The sequence below is a fragment of the Argiope bruennichi genome, chromosome X2, assembly GCF_947563725.1.
Source record: "Argiope bruennichi chromosome X2, qqArgBrue1.1, whole genome shotgun sequence".
In the NCBI taxonomy this organism is placed as follows: Eukaryota; Metazoa; Arthropoda; class Arachnida; order Araneae; family Araneidae; genus Argiope; species Argiope bruennichi.
Window position 1 is genome coordinate 11,023,882 of NC_079163.1, and position 20,445 is coordinate 11,044,326.

General features: G+C 29.1%; 1 protein-coding gene across 2 annotated transcripts in view; it reads left to right on the top strand.

Moving 5' to 3' along the window:
• Positions 1 to 20,445, top strand: part of LOC129959635 (liprin-beta-1-like) — an 85,082-nt gene that overhangs the window by 20,441 nt on the left and 44,196 nt on the right. The window contains exon 1 of one of the 2 annotated variants that reach the window (XM_056072512.1): positions 15,376 to 16,537. The exons of the other annotated variant lie outside the window; for it this stretch is intronic. Coding sequence (XP_055928487.1) covers positions 15,779 to 16,537 — 759 coding nt within the window. The 5' untranslated portion in view covers positions 15,376 to 15,778. Of the gene's footprint in view, positions 1 to 15,375; positions 16,538 to 20,445 lie in introns of those variants that run through there. 2 annotated transcript variants of the gene reach the window in all.

Sequence of the window (20,445 nt, forward strand, 5' to 3'; positions counted from 1 at the left end):
TAGCCTGTAATCCAATAAAAAATAAATGTGTTCCTGAGAAATCCCAAATTTTTCCGGAAGTCTTTCGCTTATAAAAGGCAGTCTTCAACTAAATTGAACAAAACCCGCATAATTTGTGATACAATATGTTTAAAATATTATATTAAACTCTGTAGTGAATTCTAAAAATATTGAAGGAAATATGAATATTTTTAGTAATAATTTTAGATGCGCAGCGCGATATGTTTTTCTTTTCTGAGTTTCAAAGACAGATACATAAGGCAATTGAATTTTAGTCGTTCTCTAAGAGGATCTAAATGATGTGGAGATTTCCTGAAATTGTTATTCTTGAACTTGAATCGTCTAATAATTATACTGAATTCTATAAAAAGATAGGAACGTACTAAATCCTTTTTCCTTCATGATTGAAATTCAAAGGCTTTCTGAAGAAATTCGGAAAAATGCTTAATACCGTAAGATTCCTTGATCACCACTTTTTTTTTCTGTGCAGCGGTATCGTATATTATTTTTATCATTTACTTTTATTAATTTCGGATTCATTTTCAAATTTGTTATTTTTGGTTTCCTTTTCAATTGTTCAATGTAAGATAAAAGGGATATTTCCCCCTTTCAGATAAAAACACCTTGTTAGATTTTTAAAAAAGTAAGATTCATCTCTGCCGTTTAAAATTTCTGATTTCATAATTTTTATCCAATAAGATCTCTTTTTCTTATAATTTAGATTTAATTGTAATCTTTAAAGTTTATTCACGTTAAAATTACAATTCCATTTCAGAAATTTTCTTATTTGCACCTGGTTTTGTTTTCAGTCGAATGATGTCTGATTCTAGAGAATACAGAAATTCTTCTGAACTATTTTTTTTTTTTTTTTTTTAAATTTAGCTACCCTATTTTGATTAAATCAAGTTTATTTCTGTTTGGGTTTACTATGCTTTTCACTAGATGGCGTTAATGCATATTAAATTGAACTGATTGCTATTTGTCGTGTTTGTTTTGATGATCACTAGATGGCGACTTATTGAATGAAACTCTCGATTCTTACGATTGTGGGAGATTTCTATTTTAAAACATTTTCTTAAGCAACACTTCAAAGAAGGAATTTTCAAAACATGACGTGCTTCTCTTGATAAATGCTTCTTTTTCTCAGATAATCGTAAACGAGAAAGAGGGAAAGGTTTTTCACTTTAGACGTAAGCACGCGTACTTGTTAACTAAACTTAACCCCTTCAATATATATGATGTATTAAAAAAACTCGGCGAAATTGTTGTTGTTCGCTTTAAATTATTTCTCAAATATATGTCAAAAATGTTTTTGAATTTAAATTTAAATAGAAGAAAGAAAGAAAAGAAATAGTGGCTCATACGGCAAAGAGGACAAAGTGCATTAAAATTTGATTAATTAAAAATTTGTTTTTAAAAGTGTGGAATAAAATACAAGTTTCAAAATTTTCCTGTTATTTTTGTGATAAGTTTTGATGAGAATAAACATTTCCGCTTATTCTAGCAGTTGCACTGATAGCTTCACTACTATGTCATTTATTATTATTATTATTAAAATATTTCACTAGTATTGCTTGTCCAAGATATGTAAAAGTCAAAGTATGCTATTAATATTGTTTTCGTATGCATATATTGGGTAAAATAATCTCCTTTTTCTCGTTGGGTAGTAAAAAGGTAGTGACGTGCAATTTTTATGAACTCAAATCGAACGCAACTGCCTTCATTCTTGATTTATACTTTTTTTAGAGTAAGATTCTTTTTAATTACAAAATAAAAATATCAAGCATTGTTTCTTAAACAATCTTGAATTGTATTTAAAGCAAAGCCACGAAAATACTATTTTTAATAAATCTGGATGGAATACAGCATATAAAAATCCACTTGTAATTGTTCCTTGTTTGTCAAACAAATGTTCAATTTCTTTGAAATGTTACAATCCTGTCATTTTCAAAATTTAAATATTTTTTAATACTTCAGACATGTTTTACTTCATTTGCACGTGAGTGTTATTTACTCACGGAAAATAACATTTCATAAGCTCTTATAAACGGAATTATTTAAAAGTGGAATTTTGAAATCGATTTTTATTTTACTCGCTTTTTGACGTATTTGAGGTCTAGAATTTTGTGCTTGTGTGTTTTCTTAGTAAGAGTGGAAGGATTTAATATTTTCTGAACATAATTATTAGTTAATCTATTTTAAATTAAATTTAGTTTCGATACAAGTAATGCTATAAGATAGTGTAATTTGAGAAAAAATTGATTTTGAAATTCTGTTATTTTTATGATAACAAATTTTGAAATATTTAAAAGATGAAAATAAAAAAAATTATGGGAAAACACGCGTTTATTATTGTACCAAAATATAGAGCAGGATTTTATTAAAAATATGGACAGCACTGTAAATATATTAGGCTCTGAATATATTACTGTAAAGATATTAAACCACAATTAATGTCATAAACAAATTTAATAATTCAATAAAAATTAAAATTCTGATTTAGTTATAAGAGTTTTTCTATCAGCGCCTCTCGTTTACACGATTTTGTTTTGGCATTCATATTTTTTTTATAAAATTAATGCTTTATATTTTCGTACGCCAACTAAAACATATTTAAAACGTTTTATTATTATTTTTAATATATTATTGAAAGATATGATAACTAATCATGATGCTTTAACTAGAAAGGATAGTTTGTGAAAAACTAAACTGAAAAATGTTTGTGCATTGTTTGTAATATAAGTTTCAACTGCATAGGAATTTCTTTCCTATGAGACAAATTGTCTACGATTTTATTATCATTTTGTTGTTAGCGCCTAATAATGACGGAAGCTGATAACGATTTCAAAACCTCTTTTAATAATGAAAAGTACTTGGAAAAAAATGTTGGATTCATACCAATAATATGTTTTTATCTGGAAATTGTTGTCTTACTTCGCCCTTGTATGCTAAACCCGTATCAAGTAGAACTTGAATAGTAGCGTTCATCGTCCGATAAGAAATGCGATTGACATGACTTTTATGTTTTACCGAAGGCGGCAAGATAATAAATTCTCTTTGAATTGAATCGTTTGCGATAAATCGTCTCATCATGCAGCTTTAAAAAAAAATTTTGCTCTAGAACAGAATAACAATTTTTTGCTCTAACAGAATTTTTATTATAAAAAGAAATGCATTATATTCGTATCCATTTTAATTAATTTTTGTTATTGGTTTATTAATATTTCAGTAAATCTGCATTTTCGTCCCTTAATTATTTCGAAGCTTAAATTTTTACGCAAATGTTTTCTTAGGAAAAAGTTATTGAAAGAAAATGTAAACAGCGCTGACGCTATTGGCAAAATCCTTGTCTACATTCCGCCTTATTTTATGAATTTGTATACGAAAAAATGTTTATAAATGTCGATTGCATGAGTTCTGCAAGTTTTTGTAAATTATATTTAGTTACATGAACATGAAATGCTGATAAAGATTAAAGAAGTGATAGGTTAAAATAGAATAATGCGATAATTCTTATTTTAAATTGAAATTGTGATGGTTAAAAAAGTTATTAAAAAATAAAATAACACTTTTTTATTAGTATTTATTTATTCCTCTAAGTTTTTAATTTTTTTTTACCTCTGATTTTCAATTTCAAATTTAAAATCGCACAACTTTTTTTTTTTTTTTAAGTTATATGGACAGTGAAGGTAATTCGGTGAATTTCTTGTTTTCCTCCTTAGTTCTATTTTTACTTTTTATTCCAAATAAACAAAAAAAGCAATGACAAAAAGACATAAATTCATTATTTTTATGAAGAGAATTGACAAATTTCTATTTGAAATAACTTAAATGAAAGTGAAAAGAATTCAAAGAAGAAAACACTTTCCGAAATGCTCTCAAGGGTTCAAATAATCAGAGTTTGAAATCATCGTCAAAAAAGAAACTACGAGATAGTGTAGAAGAAACATTTTTTAAAATTATTATGAAAAAAAAAATTAACATTTTATGGTAATTCATTGCTTTTTATTGAAAGAGCATTAACAGTCCTATTAGGTTCAATTGTACGGTACTTTACGTTCCTTTACTTCAATATTTACGCAAAAGGGAAAAGAAAAGAAAAAAAAAAAATGTTAAACTTTTGGAATCAAAATAAGAACGACCGCCGTTGAAGGTTACAAACTCAATGCCATCATCCACATGAAAAGTTATTTCAAGATAGTCGAATCCTTTTTATTACAATTTAACTCTGAAACATCCAAGTGATTGTATTTGTAGTACTTGCCATACTACCCGTAGATACCTTACTATAAATACAGTTCCACAAAATCTGCCAAAAAACCAGACAGTTTAAAGATATAGAACTGTAATTCGTGATTTTAAATAAGAATCATTCTTAAATTGTTTTGGGGGTCACAATATCGTCAATAATTAGAGATTTTCAAGTGCACGTTTTGTTAAGAGGATTACGAGCTCGATTCTTGATTCATAGAAGATCTGACATTTATACACGATTAGTATTCTTAATTTCAAAATGAAAAATGCGCCTAACAAAATCGAATGAAAATGAGTGCCCTTTTGATTTTACCCATTATCATATGTTCTTTCCGTAATAGGAAACAAAATTAAGCCTTGTCGCATCTTTTACTAACCACAAACATAATATCAAAATTTCCGCCTTTGAAATTGAATATGTGCTTTGTTTTAATAGCATGAAGTTCGGTTTTTCAAATTATGGTATCTTTTCACAGTCAAACAAATGTGTGAACATAATATTAATCATAATGAATCTTTTTTTTTTTTTTTTTTTTTTTCCGAATCTTGCATCATTTTGTTGACAGAAGGCGCATAGATTGTGCAGTAATGACCAAATTATTCATTATTCAGTTTTGCTTTCTCAAGGAGGATATAATAGAAGCAGCTTAAAATCTATCAACTATATTTCAAAAGAACCTATAAAAGAAACTTTCAAATTGTATTCGTTCTATTCTGCTTATGAACAGAAATGGTTTTAAAACAGTGTTGCACTGACTAAAATCTTAAAATACCGAATTCTGCAAACGAATACGCAATGAACTTATTGAAAAACTGTTTTTTAAAAAAGTCAGCATCAAAGCTACCGATTTCCATAAGTTATCCTAACTAATCACTTCTGCCATTAATAGGAGAATGAAATCGTGAAACATCTCTGGTCGTGATTTCTAGATGAAAAAGGAAAACAGAAAATAAAATATTGCAGTAATTTTTAGCATAAGAGACATCGCTTTGGTTGAAAAAGAGTTTTTGTTAGAGCATATATTTTATAACTGAAATAACTGTAAGATAATAGAAATGAAATATTATTTAATAGAAATCTTTAAGGGTTGCTATTGCACGTACATATGCCTTTTCAGCTAGAGATTTTTGTAAAGATTTAAATCTTTAAATTTTTTAGCTTTGAAATTGACAAAATCGGACGCACTTTGCATCTTGAAATTTGTAAGATCCTCTAAGTTTATAAAATTGTAGCATTGATTTGGTTTACAAAAATAGCGTTTTAAAAATGTCTGTTCTGTTTGAAAAGTTATTTCTGTGAGTCGTTTTACTGTAGGATAATGGGCAGCAACAATGCTTTTTCTTCAATTCTAATTTGTTATATCATTACTATGAATGATGTCTTTTTTTAAAAGTGAAGTTAAATTTTGAATGCTCAAGTAAATCTTCTGACATACAATAGGTTCGTTATGCAACTCGGAATAATGGAAAGCCTGCAACTGACGTTAAGTGACCTCGGGTACTCTGTGCTTGATTACACGTGTTTTTTTTTTGTTGTTTTTTTTTTTCCCTTCTGTTTTCTTTCTTTATCTCTCATTCTCCTCTAAAGATATCTCTCAGAATTTTCTCTTGTCGTGTTTGGATTTCGTATGCAAATATTGTTCGTTTCCGTATTTGCTCTCAGTACAACTTTTCGACGATTCTATCCCGCTAAGGGGTAAGACACGGAAGGATGAGGGCATTTCTGGAATTTTCATCGTTCTTTTACCTTGATTTTCCCCTCATTAAATACCTTTTCGTTCATTTTTTACGTGTATGCGAGTGTGATGTCGCTTCTGGTCGTATTATTTTATTTTAATCCAAAATTTATTTTATTTCCGTCTCAGGGTGCGTAGCGTCATGAAAAGTGCTTAAATTTGAAAAACATTTTTAAACACCTTAAACGGGCTTAATTTTCAGAAAAGCTCCTTAAAAAGTACTTAATTTTCTCGTAAAGTGAAGAAAGCGTTTTGTTTTGTTTCCCCATAAGTTGAATATGACAATTCGAAATCATGGTCATAAAGGCTTGTTTACCGGATGTATCAAAAAAGAAAACCAACAAAAAGGAAAAATTCTAAGAATTATTCCAAGGGTTCCGGCACATATTAAGAGAACGCTTGATGATTCTTTTTTTGCACCCCCCCCCCCTCCATTTTTATTCAACAGTGTGCATTGCCATTTATTAAAATACTGGAATAGTTATCTGGAAGGGGCGGTGCGAAATGTGTACTATGCCATACTTCGCTTGAACGACCTACTACAGGTATTCAACTGTACTATATTGAATTGTTATTAATTGTGGTACGTAATTACGTTAATCAATCGCTTGAAATCTAGTATAATGAAATTTTAACTTGACGCCTTTAATTTTCAATGATCGTGATATCTTTCGTGATATTTTTTTGAATGCCTCCATCCATTTGAACATTTTTATTTGTTGGGCTAATCTTGCAATTTATTTATTTATTATTATTATTATTTGACTAAGGGGAAAAATAAGGAACTGCTGTATCTGGTACTTAAATATTTGTAAAGAAATTTTTTTTAAAAAGTTTTATACAATTTTTTTTTCAGGATTAAGGTTTTATCATTTTATAATGATTATTTTTTCTTTAATAGCTCTTATAGAAATTTTTTCCCAATAAAATCTCTCTTTATATGTAAAGTCTTGTTTCTGAGCAACGCCCAGGAACAAGACTTCATTCAACGCTGGCTTCAAGAAAGACTTTCTTAAGAAAAGCTTCAATTGGCATTTTTACTTTACCGTATACAAAATTTAGAGAAAATATTGCAATCGTCAAATTCGAACTCGAGATTTTAATGTATCTCCACGTTTCATACCTCCTTGAATTCGAAAACATATTTACAGAAAATATCTGTTAGTGACAAAGATAACAAAGAAAAACTTTGAGCTAGATGGATAAAATTTGATATGCGGTCCTCGCACCAAACTTGTAGATTTCGATCAAATTTTCAGCAAAATCCGTTTAGAGAAAATTTGTTTTTCTGTCTGATTGTTCGAATATAAGTTAGCATAACTACAAAACGAAGAGAGCTGGATACTTAAAATTTAATACACATATTTAGTATCTATTGCATAAACATCTATCAAATTTTGAGCCAAATCCAACAAGGGGTTTGCCACATGTCCGCCTATACTTTCAGAAATACTTAAACGCGACAACTCAAAAATATATCAAATTTGGTATGCAATTTTGTGACGATAAGTGTTTTAATCAATTGGGAAGAATGCGTCTAAAACCCAAATTTGCTTTTCGGATACTTTCAACCGCATGCCCGAGATGAATCCCAAAACATTTGCCAACAATCACACTATAGATAGAAACAATAAAAATATTTAATTCCCACCTAGTGTTAATATTCTGTAATGTACGCCAATGTCACACAAGGCATTTCTCTGCAATATGCGAGGAAATTTTGGGGAGACGCTCTGATTTATTTCTGTTTAACTTCTAACTACAGGGTGGATTTTTTTTTTTTTTACTTCTTTATTTATGAAAACTAGGACTTGTCAAAGCATTTTCATTTCTTTGGAAATTGTGTATATCGTTTCTTCTGCAATTTTTTGAAGTAAGAATTTTTGTTTATAGATTAAAAAGCAGGTTTTCATTAAATTTTAGAAACGTTAAACGTTCAAAAAAGACTTTTACTACACTTTTAAAAATAAGAGACGATAAGACAGTTTTTTTTAGTCTGCTTATTTGTAAACGCTGCTATTATTTTCTATTAAAAATGATTTTAAAAACTTATTTAGAACATGACTTTGTTCTATCATCAATTTCATGGTAGTCTTGCCAGTTATAATCATAGCCATATGAATGCTTTAGTTCTTAGCTTTATAAGATTGCAATTGAAATTACTTAATAGAATAAGTCAGTGCAAAGAGAAATTTACTCTTTCCTTCCCAGCAATGCTGGATCTTAATTGTTGTTGCTTATATAAAAATCTTGGGTCATGCTGAAAACAAATACAAAATATTTGGTCATGCTGAACTCCTACATCACTATCGACATTTTCAGAAATGTTATATCTATCTGATATTTTATTTTAATTTTAAGAAAAGTTTAAAAAGAACTTTATTAATCTTCTAAAAGTTGACTTAATTTTTTGGTATTAAGTTGTTTTTTTCCCCCCTCTCCTTTTTATGATCATTTCTATGCTTTTGTCAAATTCAAAAAGGCATAATTTTACAATAAAAGATGTGCAAATACAGAAATAAATATTAAAATTTAAAAAATAAATATTTAAAATTATTTTTTTTTAAAAATCTCAATAAAAACTGCATTATTATAAAATAGAGAAAAAATACTACGCTTAGAAAATACGCAATTTATGTGTGCATACTCTTTCAAAGGTGCTTAATTTTTGGGGCTAAAGTGCTTAAAAGTACTTAATTTTTGCAGCAGTTTTTCACTACGCACCCTGCGTGTGTAATCCGGGTTACTTATCAAATGTAAACATCTCCTTTCGTATTTCCTCTCACCCCTATTTTGGCGAATTAAACCCATCCTAAAGCATGCACAAAAACATGGAGGGTTTTAGAGCTTTGTAAAAATATAAAATTTGTATGAACATAACTAAATAAAATTTAATAATACTTTGCAATTTTTTTTATCGAAGGCTTTTCATATTTTGCTTTCCATTTAATTTTGTTTTCAATGCTGGTTTATCATACATTTCAATTAATATGCTACTGACAACATATTTACTCTTGTTATCAGTAACGAAATTGTACTTGTTAGAAAATTACTGATAAAAAGGAAATTCCTATTCTGATGGTCTCGATTAGCCTACGCTTCTTATTCATCAGCACGAAATTTTAAGCAACTCTTTAAAACTGTCTAATATTTTGAGTCGGTAATTTAAAAGCTTAAATGCAATTATAATTTCATTGAAGAATTGTTGATTTTTTTTTTTAATTTAACAAACTAATCAGCAACAAGAAAGAAATTGAATAACCCCTTACCATTTCATGCTGATTCTGAATAGTTTAATCAGGAACGATCTGATTTGCTATCTGGAAAGCCGTTGTTTCTAACAGTTCCGTCTCTTTTTCTCTTCACATCTGCGTGACTGATCTATTTACAAATTTAAATTTTAGTCTATAAAATTTACGTTGCATATAAAATTCAATATTTTGTTACTTTTTAAAAACTAGCTTGACTCTTTTTCATATTTTTTTAAAGATGGATTTTTACAGTTCATGCGCCAGTTTTCAAATTTTGTGCTTTTATACTTCTAATTGATAAAGCACAGTTGTAATCTTTCCGGAACTTATTTATCTGTTATTCTTTTAATTTTGATTCTATGCCCTTACTGCCTTAGTTTGTGATTTTATGAAAGATTTTATTTCTTGATACCATAAAATTTATTTTATTAAATAGTAGAATAGGATTGAAATAAAAACAATCTACATTTATAAAAGCTTATTTTAAAATATTGTTTTTTACTAAATTATTCTAAACCTATTTAATTTCCGGGCGTATTCAGAATAACTTTTATTTTAACCTTACCCCTTCCCCATACTGGCAAGTATTTTATATTGAGAAAGTGCAAATGGTTGCTTCTTTAAAACTGCTCAGCTCATTATTTTATCATTCCTATCGAAGTAAAATTTGAAATGCTCAGAATGCTTAGTGTCTCCAGTATGTAACGATTAAGCGAAAGACATGATCTACAAATAACACTATCAAAAATAAACAGCACTCCTCGCTTCATTTTTTAACAATAGATTAGTAACAAAGATTTAATATTTATAAAAAAATAATTATCAATTAACAAAAATATTAAGTTTATTGAACAAAATTCATATTAATTTATTCTTAATTAGCGAATAACATTTTTTCCACAAGTTAAGTACGCATGTTCACCTTTGATCTGTTGTAACTAGCCGTATCTAAAAAGTCAAGGACTTTAAAAAGCAAGCAATGTTGTCACAAACCGATGTCGTATTTATTATTTTTTAAATTCATAAGTTAAAATGTTTTGAAGAAACTGACAAAAAATGTGACTACGATCGAAAAAACAAAATCTGATTAGTGTTCCAAATTTTATTCATTTCCCATCAAATAGTTTTAAAGGTATGTAGGAATAATCAAAAGCTTTCAAAGCTGCATGATTTTCACTTACTTTGGGAAACTTCTCAACTTGACCAAAAGATTTTCTGGTAGGAATAAAAAAATCTCTAAAGGGGAAGAAAAACATTGCATGTCTTTCAGCGTTGCTTTAGATTAAGACATATTGAAATAATTTTAAGTGTTAGAAGAAAAGTCGAAACATGTAACAGATTCCAATTCGCTCATATTGATGATGGAAAAAAATGATTTCTGAGTTCTTAAATTAATGAAAAAAGCCCAGAAGCAATATTCTGTGTGAAGTGTGAATTTATTTAGTGTTAAAAGTATGAATGAATAACACATTATTGAATAAAATGCAACATATTGTGTGTGGATAATGCAGGCGATTTTTGAAAATGAAACAAAAAAAACTTAAAAATATCTCGCTAATTGTTCTGATTTAATGCACTGTTTGGTGAAAGGTGATTGCGCCTAAAAAAGTATTAAAATCGATACAAAGTATCGGTTGGTGGAAACTTGAGCTTACAAATCATTATCATAATGGTATTTGTTTCAATTATAAAAGAATATTTCAAGAAATAAATATCTATCTTCTCAGCTGCTCAAATAACTATTTAATTTAATCTTGCTTTATTAACATTAATTACTAAGCTTATCGTAAACTTTTGATTATTTTAAGTGATATGCCTCGAAAATAATTTATTTTACTGTTATTATTTGTAATTAAACATGCAAATAAGAGCATCCATTTCGAATTCTTATTTAAGCAGTTTTCATCGCTCCTAACAGAGCATGGGGAAGGGCGATCTGTCTTTGAGCAAAGTTAACTTATTAACGATTGAAATAAAAACTTGAATGAAAAAAAAAACATTAATAGAGAGACCTATTGCTACGTTTGCATATATTGAAACAGCTTCTAAATCATTTTTCTTGACCATGGTTTCTACCAACCACACTTATACGCTTTGATATTTTCAATAGTCTGTACAAATAATATATAAAAATAAAGTTTTCCCCCTTTTGTGTACCATATTAAAAGGGTTTTTTTATTGTAAATATGCACCAGTAATTCGTTAGGTCCTAAAATTTAGTAATACATTAGTTTCTTGAGTTTTTAATTATTTCATTGCTCTGCTCTTAATTTTTAAACAGAAATTATAATTAGATCTACCGCGACTAATCAATAGACAGTTTTCCAATGGCAATTTCAGTGTATCAGAGAAGTGTTGCACTTAGTGTTAAATACATCCTACTCATTTTCTCTGAAAGTGGTTTTCGACTCAACATTTTTTTCAATTACATTATTTTGGAAGTTAATGGCCATAATGAGCATTATGCAGCTCATTTCAAAATGCCTTCCTGTTGTAAAACTCTTAAAAGTTAGATTTTTGTCACTTTAAATTTCTGTAGATTTTACCAGCTACCCAGAAAGTGTTCGAGAAATTGGTACTTAGCTTTCAAATGTCCGATTTTCTTTTAGTTCTCCAGTCGTCGTCTTTCTTTGAGTAGAAATAATAATTCAACAAGACAGTTCATCTTTTCAAGAGGATTGAAAAGGTCGAATTTAAGTTTCCCCTTAACTAAATATGGACAAAATTATTTTTTTTTTTAAATCATTATCAGCTATATCCATCAAAAAGCTTGAGATATCACTGGTTATCCACTGTTATGAATGGAAGTTCTGCCTTTAAATATTTCTGATAACTTGTTTATCTTGAAGTCACTTGACTGTTTATTCAATCAGGATTTCTTTGAATTTTGATTAGTACATACATTTTTTCTTTCCCCTTTCTCATATTTGTGTTTATTTTTATTTCTCATGTCACAAAATGCATGAAGATATCATTGCAATCAGATATGCTTTTATTTATCAAAGATTTATTAGAAAATCTATAGTGAATAAAGTTTCAATTATTTTTAGAAATTTATCAATTACTTGCGACTAAAGTAAATGGACCACATATTTAAATAAGTAAATGAACCACATATTTAACAGATCCTAAAAGATATGTGATCTACAGATGCTTGATGAGTGCACCTGTTATTCAATTCCGTTGTTTTTAAATCATGAATTGATTATAAAATATATTGTTAATTGGAGTGAAAGAAAAGAAGTTTTCAAATAATGGCGTAAAAATAGGGGGGAAGGCTGTCTTGAAAGTATAAAAATTATACAATCACGGGATTTTGTAAATACTTTACTTAAACAGTATTTAGATCTTAGAATGCTATTTTGTAGATTAAATTTTTGAAAAATTAAAAACCGTTGTCCTTTTTTGGTGTAATTGAAATAGAAATGAGTATCAGAATATTTCCAATTCTTGTTCATCTGGATTAAGATGCTAAATTCTTTAGATTTATTACATAAAAAAAACGATTGAAAGAAGAGCCAGAAAAAAAAACATAAGTATAATCGTATTAACACTTTTGAAAACAATAAGGTACAAAATTTATATATTATTCCATTAACATTATCATTTATCTAAATAATCATATCTTGAAATCTAAAATGAGTATAAAGAGTGGTTATGAAGAGTTTCCTGACAACTTTCATCCTCTAAGAAAGACTTAATAAACCAAAATTTTCTTCTGATAAATATGTTTGAACAGTAATATATGATATTTAAGAATGGAATCATTGTAAGTCTTCTGGATAAGTATTCCATGCGCATAATTTTAATAATTTTTTAAATAATTTTAATTTTTTTCAGTGTAATTCCTTTATATCAATCAGATCGATACCAGATAGCTTTAGAATTGGAATCTTAAAGGAAATGAAATCAATTGCTTGCATCAAAATGAATTGGATTGTTTGTAAATCCGTTATTTCTTTTTGAACTGAAACAAAAGGAATATTTTCTGCATGATGCTGTAATTAGAAACACAGACTTGTTACTATTCTAACCCACAAACTTAACATTTCGCTTGGTCAAAATTTTTAATTTGTGGAGTAATTAATTTTTTTATTGAGGACTCTGTAATTAAGCGTAATTCACTTCCTTGGTCCTTAAAAACATGTTGATACTAAGTTTCTAAACTACACTTTAAAAACTGTGACTTATTTACGCTTCCTAATTGTTGAATATTTTAATTATGTCTATCCTTTCTTACTATATATATTTACAGCTCTTAAAATTTTTATCAACTGCCAGAAAAGCCAAAATGTTTTCGAACAATTGACTACCTTATTTAATGAAATTTTGTAACTGGTAATATGTATCAGGGTACAACATTTAAAAAAAATGTTTGTTCCACTTTTTAGAGGCACCCTGTATAGAATAATTGTATTATATAAAATATTTTCTACAAATTAAAATTTTTTTAATTGTTCGTTTGATGAAAAATTTTTTAGATAAGTAATTAGTGTTAATATAATTATAAAAGCAAAATGTTCATAATTCGTTAGTCAGTTCTGTTGAAAGTTTGCAGTTCAAATTGGAAGTTTCCTTAAATCTCATTACCCTTCCATATGATTCCATATTGATGAAAGAATTATGTATTCCTCTTTGTGTAGAAATAAAATTCTACATTACAAACTCGAAGGTGTAATTATATGATTAGTGCTGCTTTGTATATGCATTTATTTTTCATTTTTACATTGCTAGATAATTGCCAGAGAAAGTATTCTTCCCCCGATTCTTTCATAAACTTACAAAATAAGGCATATTTACATGATGTTGAATTACAATTTTGGTGGCAACATATGAAATTCCATTTATCTTGCTTAGTGTGTTTTTGAGTTATCGTATTCACATACATGCATACCGATAAACAAATTGCCTGCCCTTTGACGGATCTAGACTAAAAGTAGAAACATGTTTATAGTTTTGTTGTAAGGATCATATTCTAAAATTCACTCGTCTACCCTGTTTTATATTTCAGTTATAGTGTTCGCATATAGACGGATAGACAGCCAACCCATTGACGGGTTTAGTTCAAAATTTGATAATATTTGGGAATCTAGTTTTAAAACCATATACTAGTTTTCATCTATATAAATCATTACGTTTTTAAGTTATGGTGTTCACAAGGACAGGCAGACTGACGGACATAGTCCAACATTTTAATAAAAATTAGCAATTGTGACGTCAAAACGATACACAAAGCCTTTCATCCGTCTAGCTTGATATATTTTTAAATTGTCTTCACAGACCAACAGCCAGATTAATTCCAAAAATGATTTTTTCGAACTCTAGGTAGTCTAAAACATACATTTTTCAGATTAAATGTTAAAATTGCTTTCTCTTATTAAATCTCCCCCCCCCCCCTTTTTTTTTTTTTTTTCAAAGTATTAAAGTGAATTTTCCTGAACGGATTAGTATTAGCAATTTTTATTTCACTTTTCTTTCACCCCAGCAAGTTTAATAAAAACTTTAGCAAAATAGATTTTCAGGCTATTTGTACAATTATATATGGAAACAATGCTGCCTTTCTTTTTAATAATAATTATATAATGCTTTTCGATTCCTACAATTAGTTGTAGTAATTTCTTATTTTCTTGATTTTTAAACATGATACAATATTTTATGTGCATTTTTTTAATTATTGCGAATTAACTCATTTGTTTAATTTTATTAAACTTTAGAAAATCAATTATAGTTTGAATTAAGAACCTGCAATATTGTATTGTTGTGTTAAACTTTATAAAATACTATGATTTTTACTATTCTGTGCTTCATTTACTAATTTAAAATATGACTCTTAGTTTGTGTCTTTTTCGTTGAATATAAATTCAAAGCAGTTCTGTGTTTCGCAGCAGTATCATATCTCCTATCAGTATTTATGCCACTGCTGTTACATCAATTCCTAAGAGATTGAGGAGTCATTTTTCGAATGTAAACATCTTGTCTTCATACTTGATGAAAGGTTCATTACAGCGAATTCTTTTCTCACGGGGTAAGGTTCATCGATGCGATGGGCTTTAGATTATATTTCTTTGCGATTATCATTCCGAAATTAGTCTCGGTATAGTCGCTATATGTAGTTTGTTTTCAGTGATGGATTGCTCTCTTTTCTGGACTGTTTTGCGTTTTTATTCCTGCTATTTTTTTTTTTTTTTCATTTAGATAAACCAAACTATTTTTTAAAAAATGCTTGTTTTCTTTAATATTTTTAAAGAAAGCTGTGAAAGAAATTCGCTTTATTACACGTCAGTTTAATTATCGTTTCCTGTTGAAACTGAATTATGTGCATCTTCGATGGTTGTTTCTGAGAGTAAGTCACGAAACCATCTTGGTGACACTTAAATTTATTTTTACTTATTGTAAATTTTTCGAAAGAGGTCCCATTTTAATGAAGTACCTATAACCAAAGTTTCACCTATAGAAATTACTAACCGTCTGTTTTATTTTGTGACAATCGTGATCTGGGAGTTTTAAGCGTTTTTTCGTGTGTTCTTCTCGAGGAGGATGCAGTCTGTGCCATATACTCCTGCAGGCGCATTGTGGCGATCGGAGCGCATCCACTTAATGGACATAAGTCGCGCACCGGACAATGGAGCCGTAAGAAGCGATCAAATGCAACCTCGCAAAGAAGATGACAGTGGAATGCATAAATTATGCAACTCGGAGCCGCGTCGCTACTGCTACAACGATTCGAACAGACTGGCGGATTTCTCTAACGAAAGTGACATGAGCGAAGTGATTTTTGCACATCAGAGGCCCCAGAATGAGTCCGATTTTAGTGACACCTCTGGATCTTTGCCTCTCAGCACAGCGGGGCCTCGGCGTCGTTGCAACTTGTCTAATCTCTATGGGGATGAGTTTTGCTATGACTGCACACCCTCCGTTCCAGATAAGAGGCGCAGGAGGAAGATGATTTCCCGTAGTGTTGTGCTAGATGACTACGCAAAAATAGACCCAAATCGTATGAGCAGCGGTCTTAGCGATTCTGGAGTACTCTTACGAAGTGGTCGCAATTGCCCTGGAGATTCCGATTCCAGTAGCTCCAGTTGCAGTACTGCCCCTGTTAAAATACCACGTCGGAAGCCCAGAGCTCACAGACGGAGTGTACATCAGAATTATTGCTGTATTGGATATGGAAATCAACCTTCTATGGCTTATAGTAGCCCTGCAACTTATGGTAATTCTCCTATGAATGTATATAGTAATCCACCACCTGTACCTCCAAGACCAGTTTATCGCTCAAGTTATTGTCCACGCACTTGGGTAAGTATTTTCTTTCAACATTTCTATTATAAAGATTGGACAAAGGGAAAATTTTATTGGAAAACTGCAAAATTGAATGCATTTTATTCTACGTTTGTTGTCTCAAAGAACTTGTTTAAAAAGATAAACTAAAATGTCAGTTTTTATACATAAAATCATTCTTAAAGTTTAACGCTGTTAGTTGACTGCCAACTCGCCTGTGAGTCGCACCAACTATGTAGTAGTAGCGAATCATGAAATTAGAAATTAGATGACCCTTTCTCTATTATAGGTAAGCGACAGCATAATCTAATTAGATATATAGCCCGAATATCATGCGTGAGTTGCTGCATCGAAAGTGTTAATGCCTTAAATGACATTGGTGTTTTATTTATATCTTTTTGATTTCATTCAGAAACATTTTGTAGAAAAAAAAAGTTTATTTTGATTTAGACTTAAATATTTTTATACTAATGTTGATATTTTTGTAGGAGTTATTTATCTTATGAGTAATAGAATGTCCCAGATGTCCTATTTAATAGTAGTACACAATGATTAATCCTCATTAAACTTCTAAAATTGCGAAAGCAAACTAAAAATAAATTAGGTAATATCGTTGCATATCACTCGATATATCAGTATTTATTTTTAAATAAGGAAAAATAATTAAATGTAGAATCAAAAAGAACTTTTAATTTTTTTACTTCTTCGTATACGAAGTAAATTGTAATCGTCAAAAAAATTTGAACTCGAGATTTTGACGAATCTCCACATTTTTAGACCTCCCTGAGTCCGGAAAACACTTTTCTGATATTATGTCCATCTGTGACAAAGATAGTTTAAAAACGATTTGAGCTAGATAGATGAAATTTAGTAAACGGTCTTTAGACCAAATTTGTAAAATTTTATCAAATTTTTCAAAAAAAAATTCAGAAAATTTCAAAATTTATTTAGAGGAAGTCTATCTGCCCGTTTGTTCGAATTTAGAGATCTATCTTGATAGATAAAATTCAGCATACAGATTTAATATCTATATTGTAGACACTTATCAATTTCTTAGCCAAATCCAACAGGAGGTTGAACGTCTGTCGGTCTACGCTTTCAGAAACAAGTAAACGCAAAAGGCAATTACTTAATTATATCAAATTTGAAATGTGTGTTTTTTTATTATTATATTTATCATTCTATGCCAAATGTTGGTTTTAATCGGCTTAGAAAATATGCGAGGGAGTTTTGGGGAGACCATTCCCTCTGGTTTCATTAAGGTTTCTTGCAATTTTATTTCATCATTAATGAACGAGATACTTGATAAGTTGAACAGCAAATAACCCGAATGAGGAAATTCATTTTCTCTCCTTCCGCCACCCCCCCACTTCATTCTAATATGAGTTATGGTCTATGGATTTTTTAGATAATGTAATGATTCATTTTAATAGTAACATACTTGTTTTATATTTTTAAAGTATACATTATTTATCAAAAAAATGTGCACATCATTCTTTTGATTCTTGAATAATTAGCAGTTTTAAATTTATTAATTAGCTATTAAGGTAGATAGTAAAGTAACGGCATTTCTTTCTCAATCTGGATTGTCTGTATTTTTTCCTATTGGAATGATTCCTAATATTTTTTATGTGTAAAACTTTTTAAATGTATTTTGGATTTTTAAGAAGTTTTCTTTTTAATTTGATTTTTTTTTAATTGCATTTAAAAATTTAGAATTCTTGCGGCAAAATTCACAACGGCTGTAGCATTGTAACGGAAATTTTTTTCAAGGTTACGAACTATTTTTCTGTGGAACCGAAAACATCCTGCTTTATGGAAAGGAGAAAAATTGCTTTAAAAAACGTTTATTCTTCGGTATTTTAACCATACCTATCTGCCTGCTGTAATTATCACAAAATATATAAATAAACTGCAAAGATTACAGAGTTAGTATTAATTCTCAAAATTTCGATTGATATATAGTATGTGAAAAGCAATTTAACGAGGGATATAATTATGCATTGTTCTGTTATTGATAATATTATTATGTATTAATAACAGAGCGATAAGAATTATTTTGCACTGAATGATTATGGAAAAAAATAAATTCGTTGGTTTAAAAGAGCCGAGATGATTCCGAATTTTAGCCTGTTTAGAATCCTGACTTCCTAAGTGCTACAATTAAATCTAACTCGATTTTGCATGACAATTTGCTTTCGATTTTTTTCTCTCGATCTGATTGGTGTTTATATGTGTCAGTGCAAAACTTTGTTTTATTGTGTTTCGAAAAGAAGGATAGTGGATGCTATTATCACTAAGTGCATTTCAATGCCTTTGAATAAAAAACATGTTAAATGATAACGTTGAAACATTATTATTATGCTCAAATAATTTTCAGGAAACTTTTTGATTTTCATATGAAAGTAAAATAGAATTTTAACGAAAATCATTATTAACAAAGTATAGTTAGTTTTAATATATAATATATTAAATAAATGACTCTAAAAACAAATGTTTGTCCGGTTTATTAAATTTCACACCAAACACCTATAGGTTAAAACTTCTATCATGCTCATATTACCATTTTCTTTTATTAAAGTTTCTGTTGATTGAAGTTGCATTTCCTCTCTCCTTGGATCCTTTATTAAATATTTCTCCTTTTCCCCAATAGTGGCTGGTTTTATTCTTCGAGTGAAACGTCAAAATATAGATGGAATAAAAAAATATTTATTTTAATTATTATTTTTATCATATGTTTTATTATTCACAACCATGTTTTTACATCGCTTCTGCATTAGGCAGGTAAATGTTTGGAAATTTGTAGAGCTTCATATAAATCGCTAAAATAAGTTGGGCACTTTTTTTATTATTATTTATTTCATTCTTTATTTTCATTACATTTACTTTTGCACTCTTTGTTTTCAATATAGAAACTTTTTTTAAATAAAGAATTAAAAACGAAAAACATATCTACTTGTTAACTAAATATAATTTGATTATGAAAGTCTCCTATTTCAACAAATACTATGGACTGGAAATTTGAGAGAGAAAAATCAGCAAAGAATTCTTAAAGATATCGTTGTGATCTGAAGTTTCGCAACTTTATATGCATCATTCTGCAAATCAAACATGAGCATCGATTTATTAGGTTTTCACTTAAAATAAATTTTGAATCATCCAGAATCATTTTTGTTTGAAATAAAAATATCATGGATTCCTCATTAAATATCTTAAATATTCTATGAACTTGTAGTTGAGTCTAAATGGCAATATGTTCCCAAAACGATATATGCTATTGAAACCCAGAGGAAATTCAGGCATCCAGAGAATGCGATAATATTTTTTGGTGATTGTATATTTGCATATATATATTATATCCTAACACAAAATTCATATAGAATTCAACAATGCATATAGCCTTAAAGTACTTAATAATAACGGCAATATTTTTGAAGAATTATTTTTTTTAAATCTTTATGTAAATTCACGAAATAATATGCGAACATACACATGAAACATCACACACATGTTGTGAGCGAGCAGTAACAGTTGTTCCGGCTATCACACAAAAGTTAGTATGTGCGGCAATTGAAGTAATACGAGTTTTGAACTCTGTGGATTTAAACAGACGCTTCCCGATCTATCTGTCGTACATTTTGGAACAAGGGTGACGTCGTGATAGCGATTCGACTTTTGAAAGTTGTAGTTTTGAGACTTGATACCAACTAAAATATACATTTATGTGTGAAGCCTATTTAATGTTAAATCCGACGAAAGTCGAATGACCTACTTCTGATGTAGTATGGAATTTTGGAGAGTGAGATGGCGGTTCACTTATCGTCCTCGACTTCTGAGCATGATTTAAAATTAATGACCCGTTCCAAAATAGCCCGTGTGTTACAAAATGAAATATTAATCTAACTGAATTAGAAATCAGATATGTG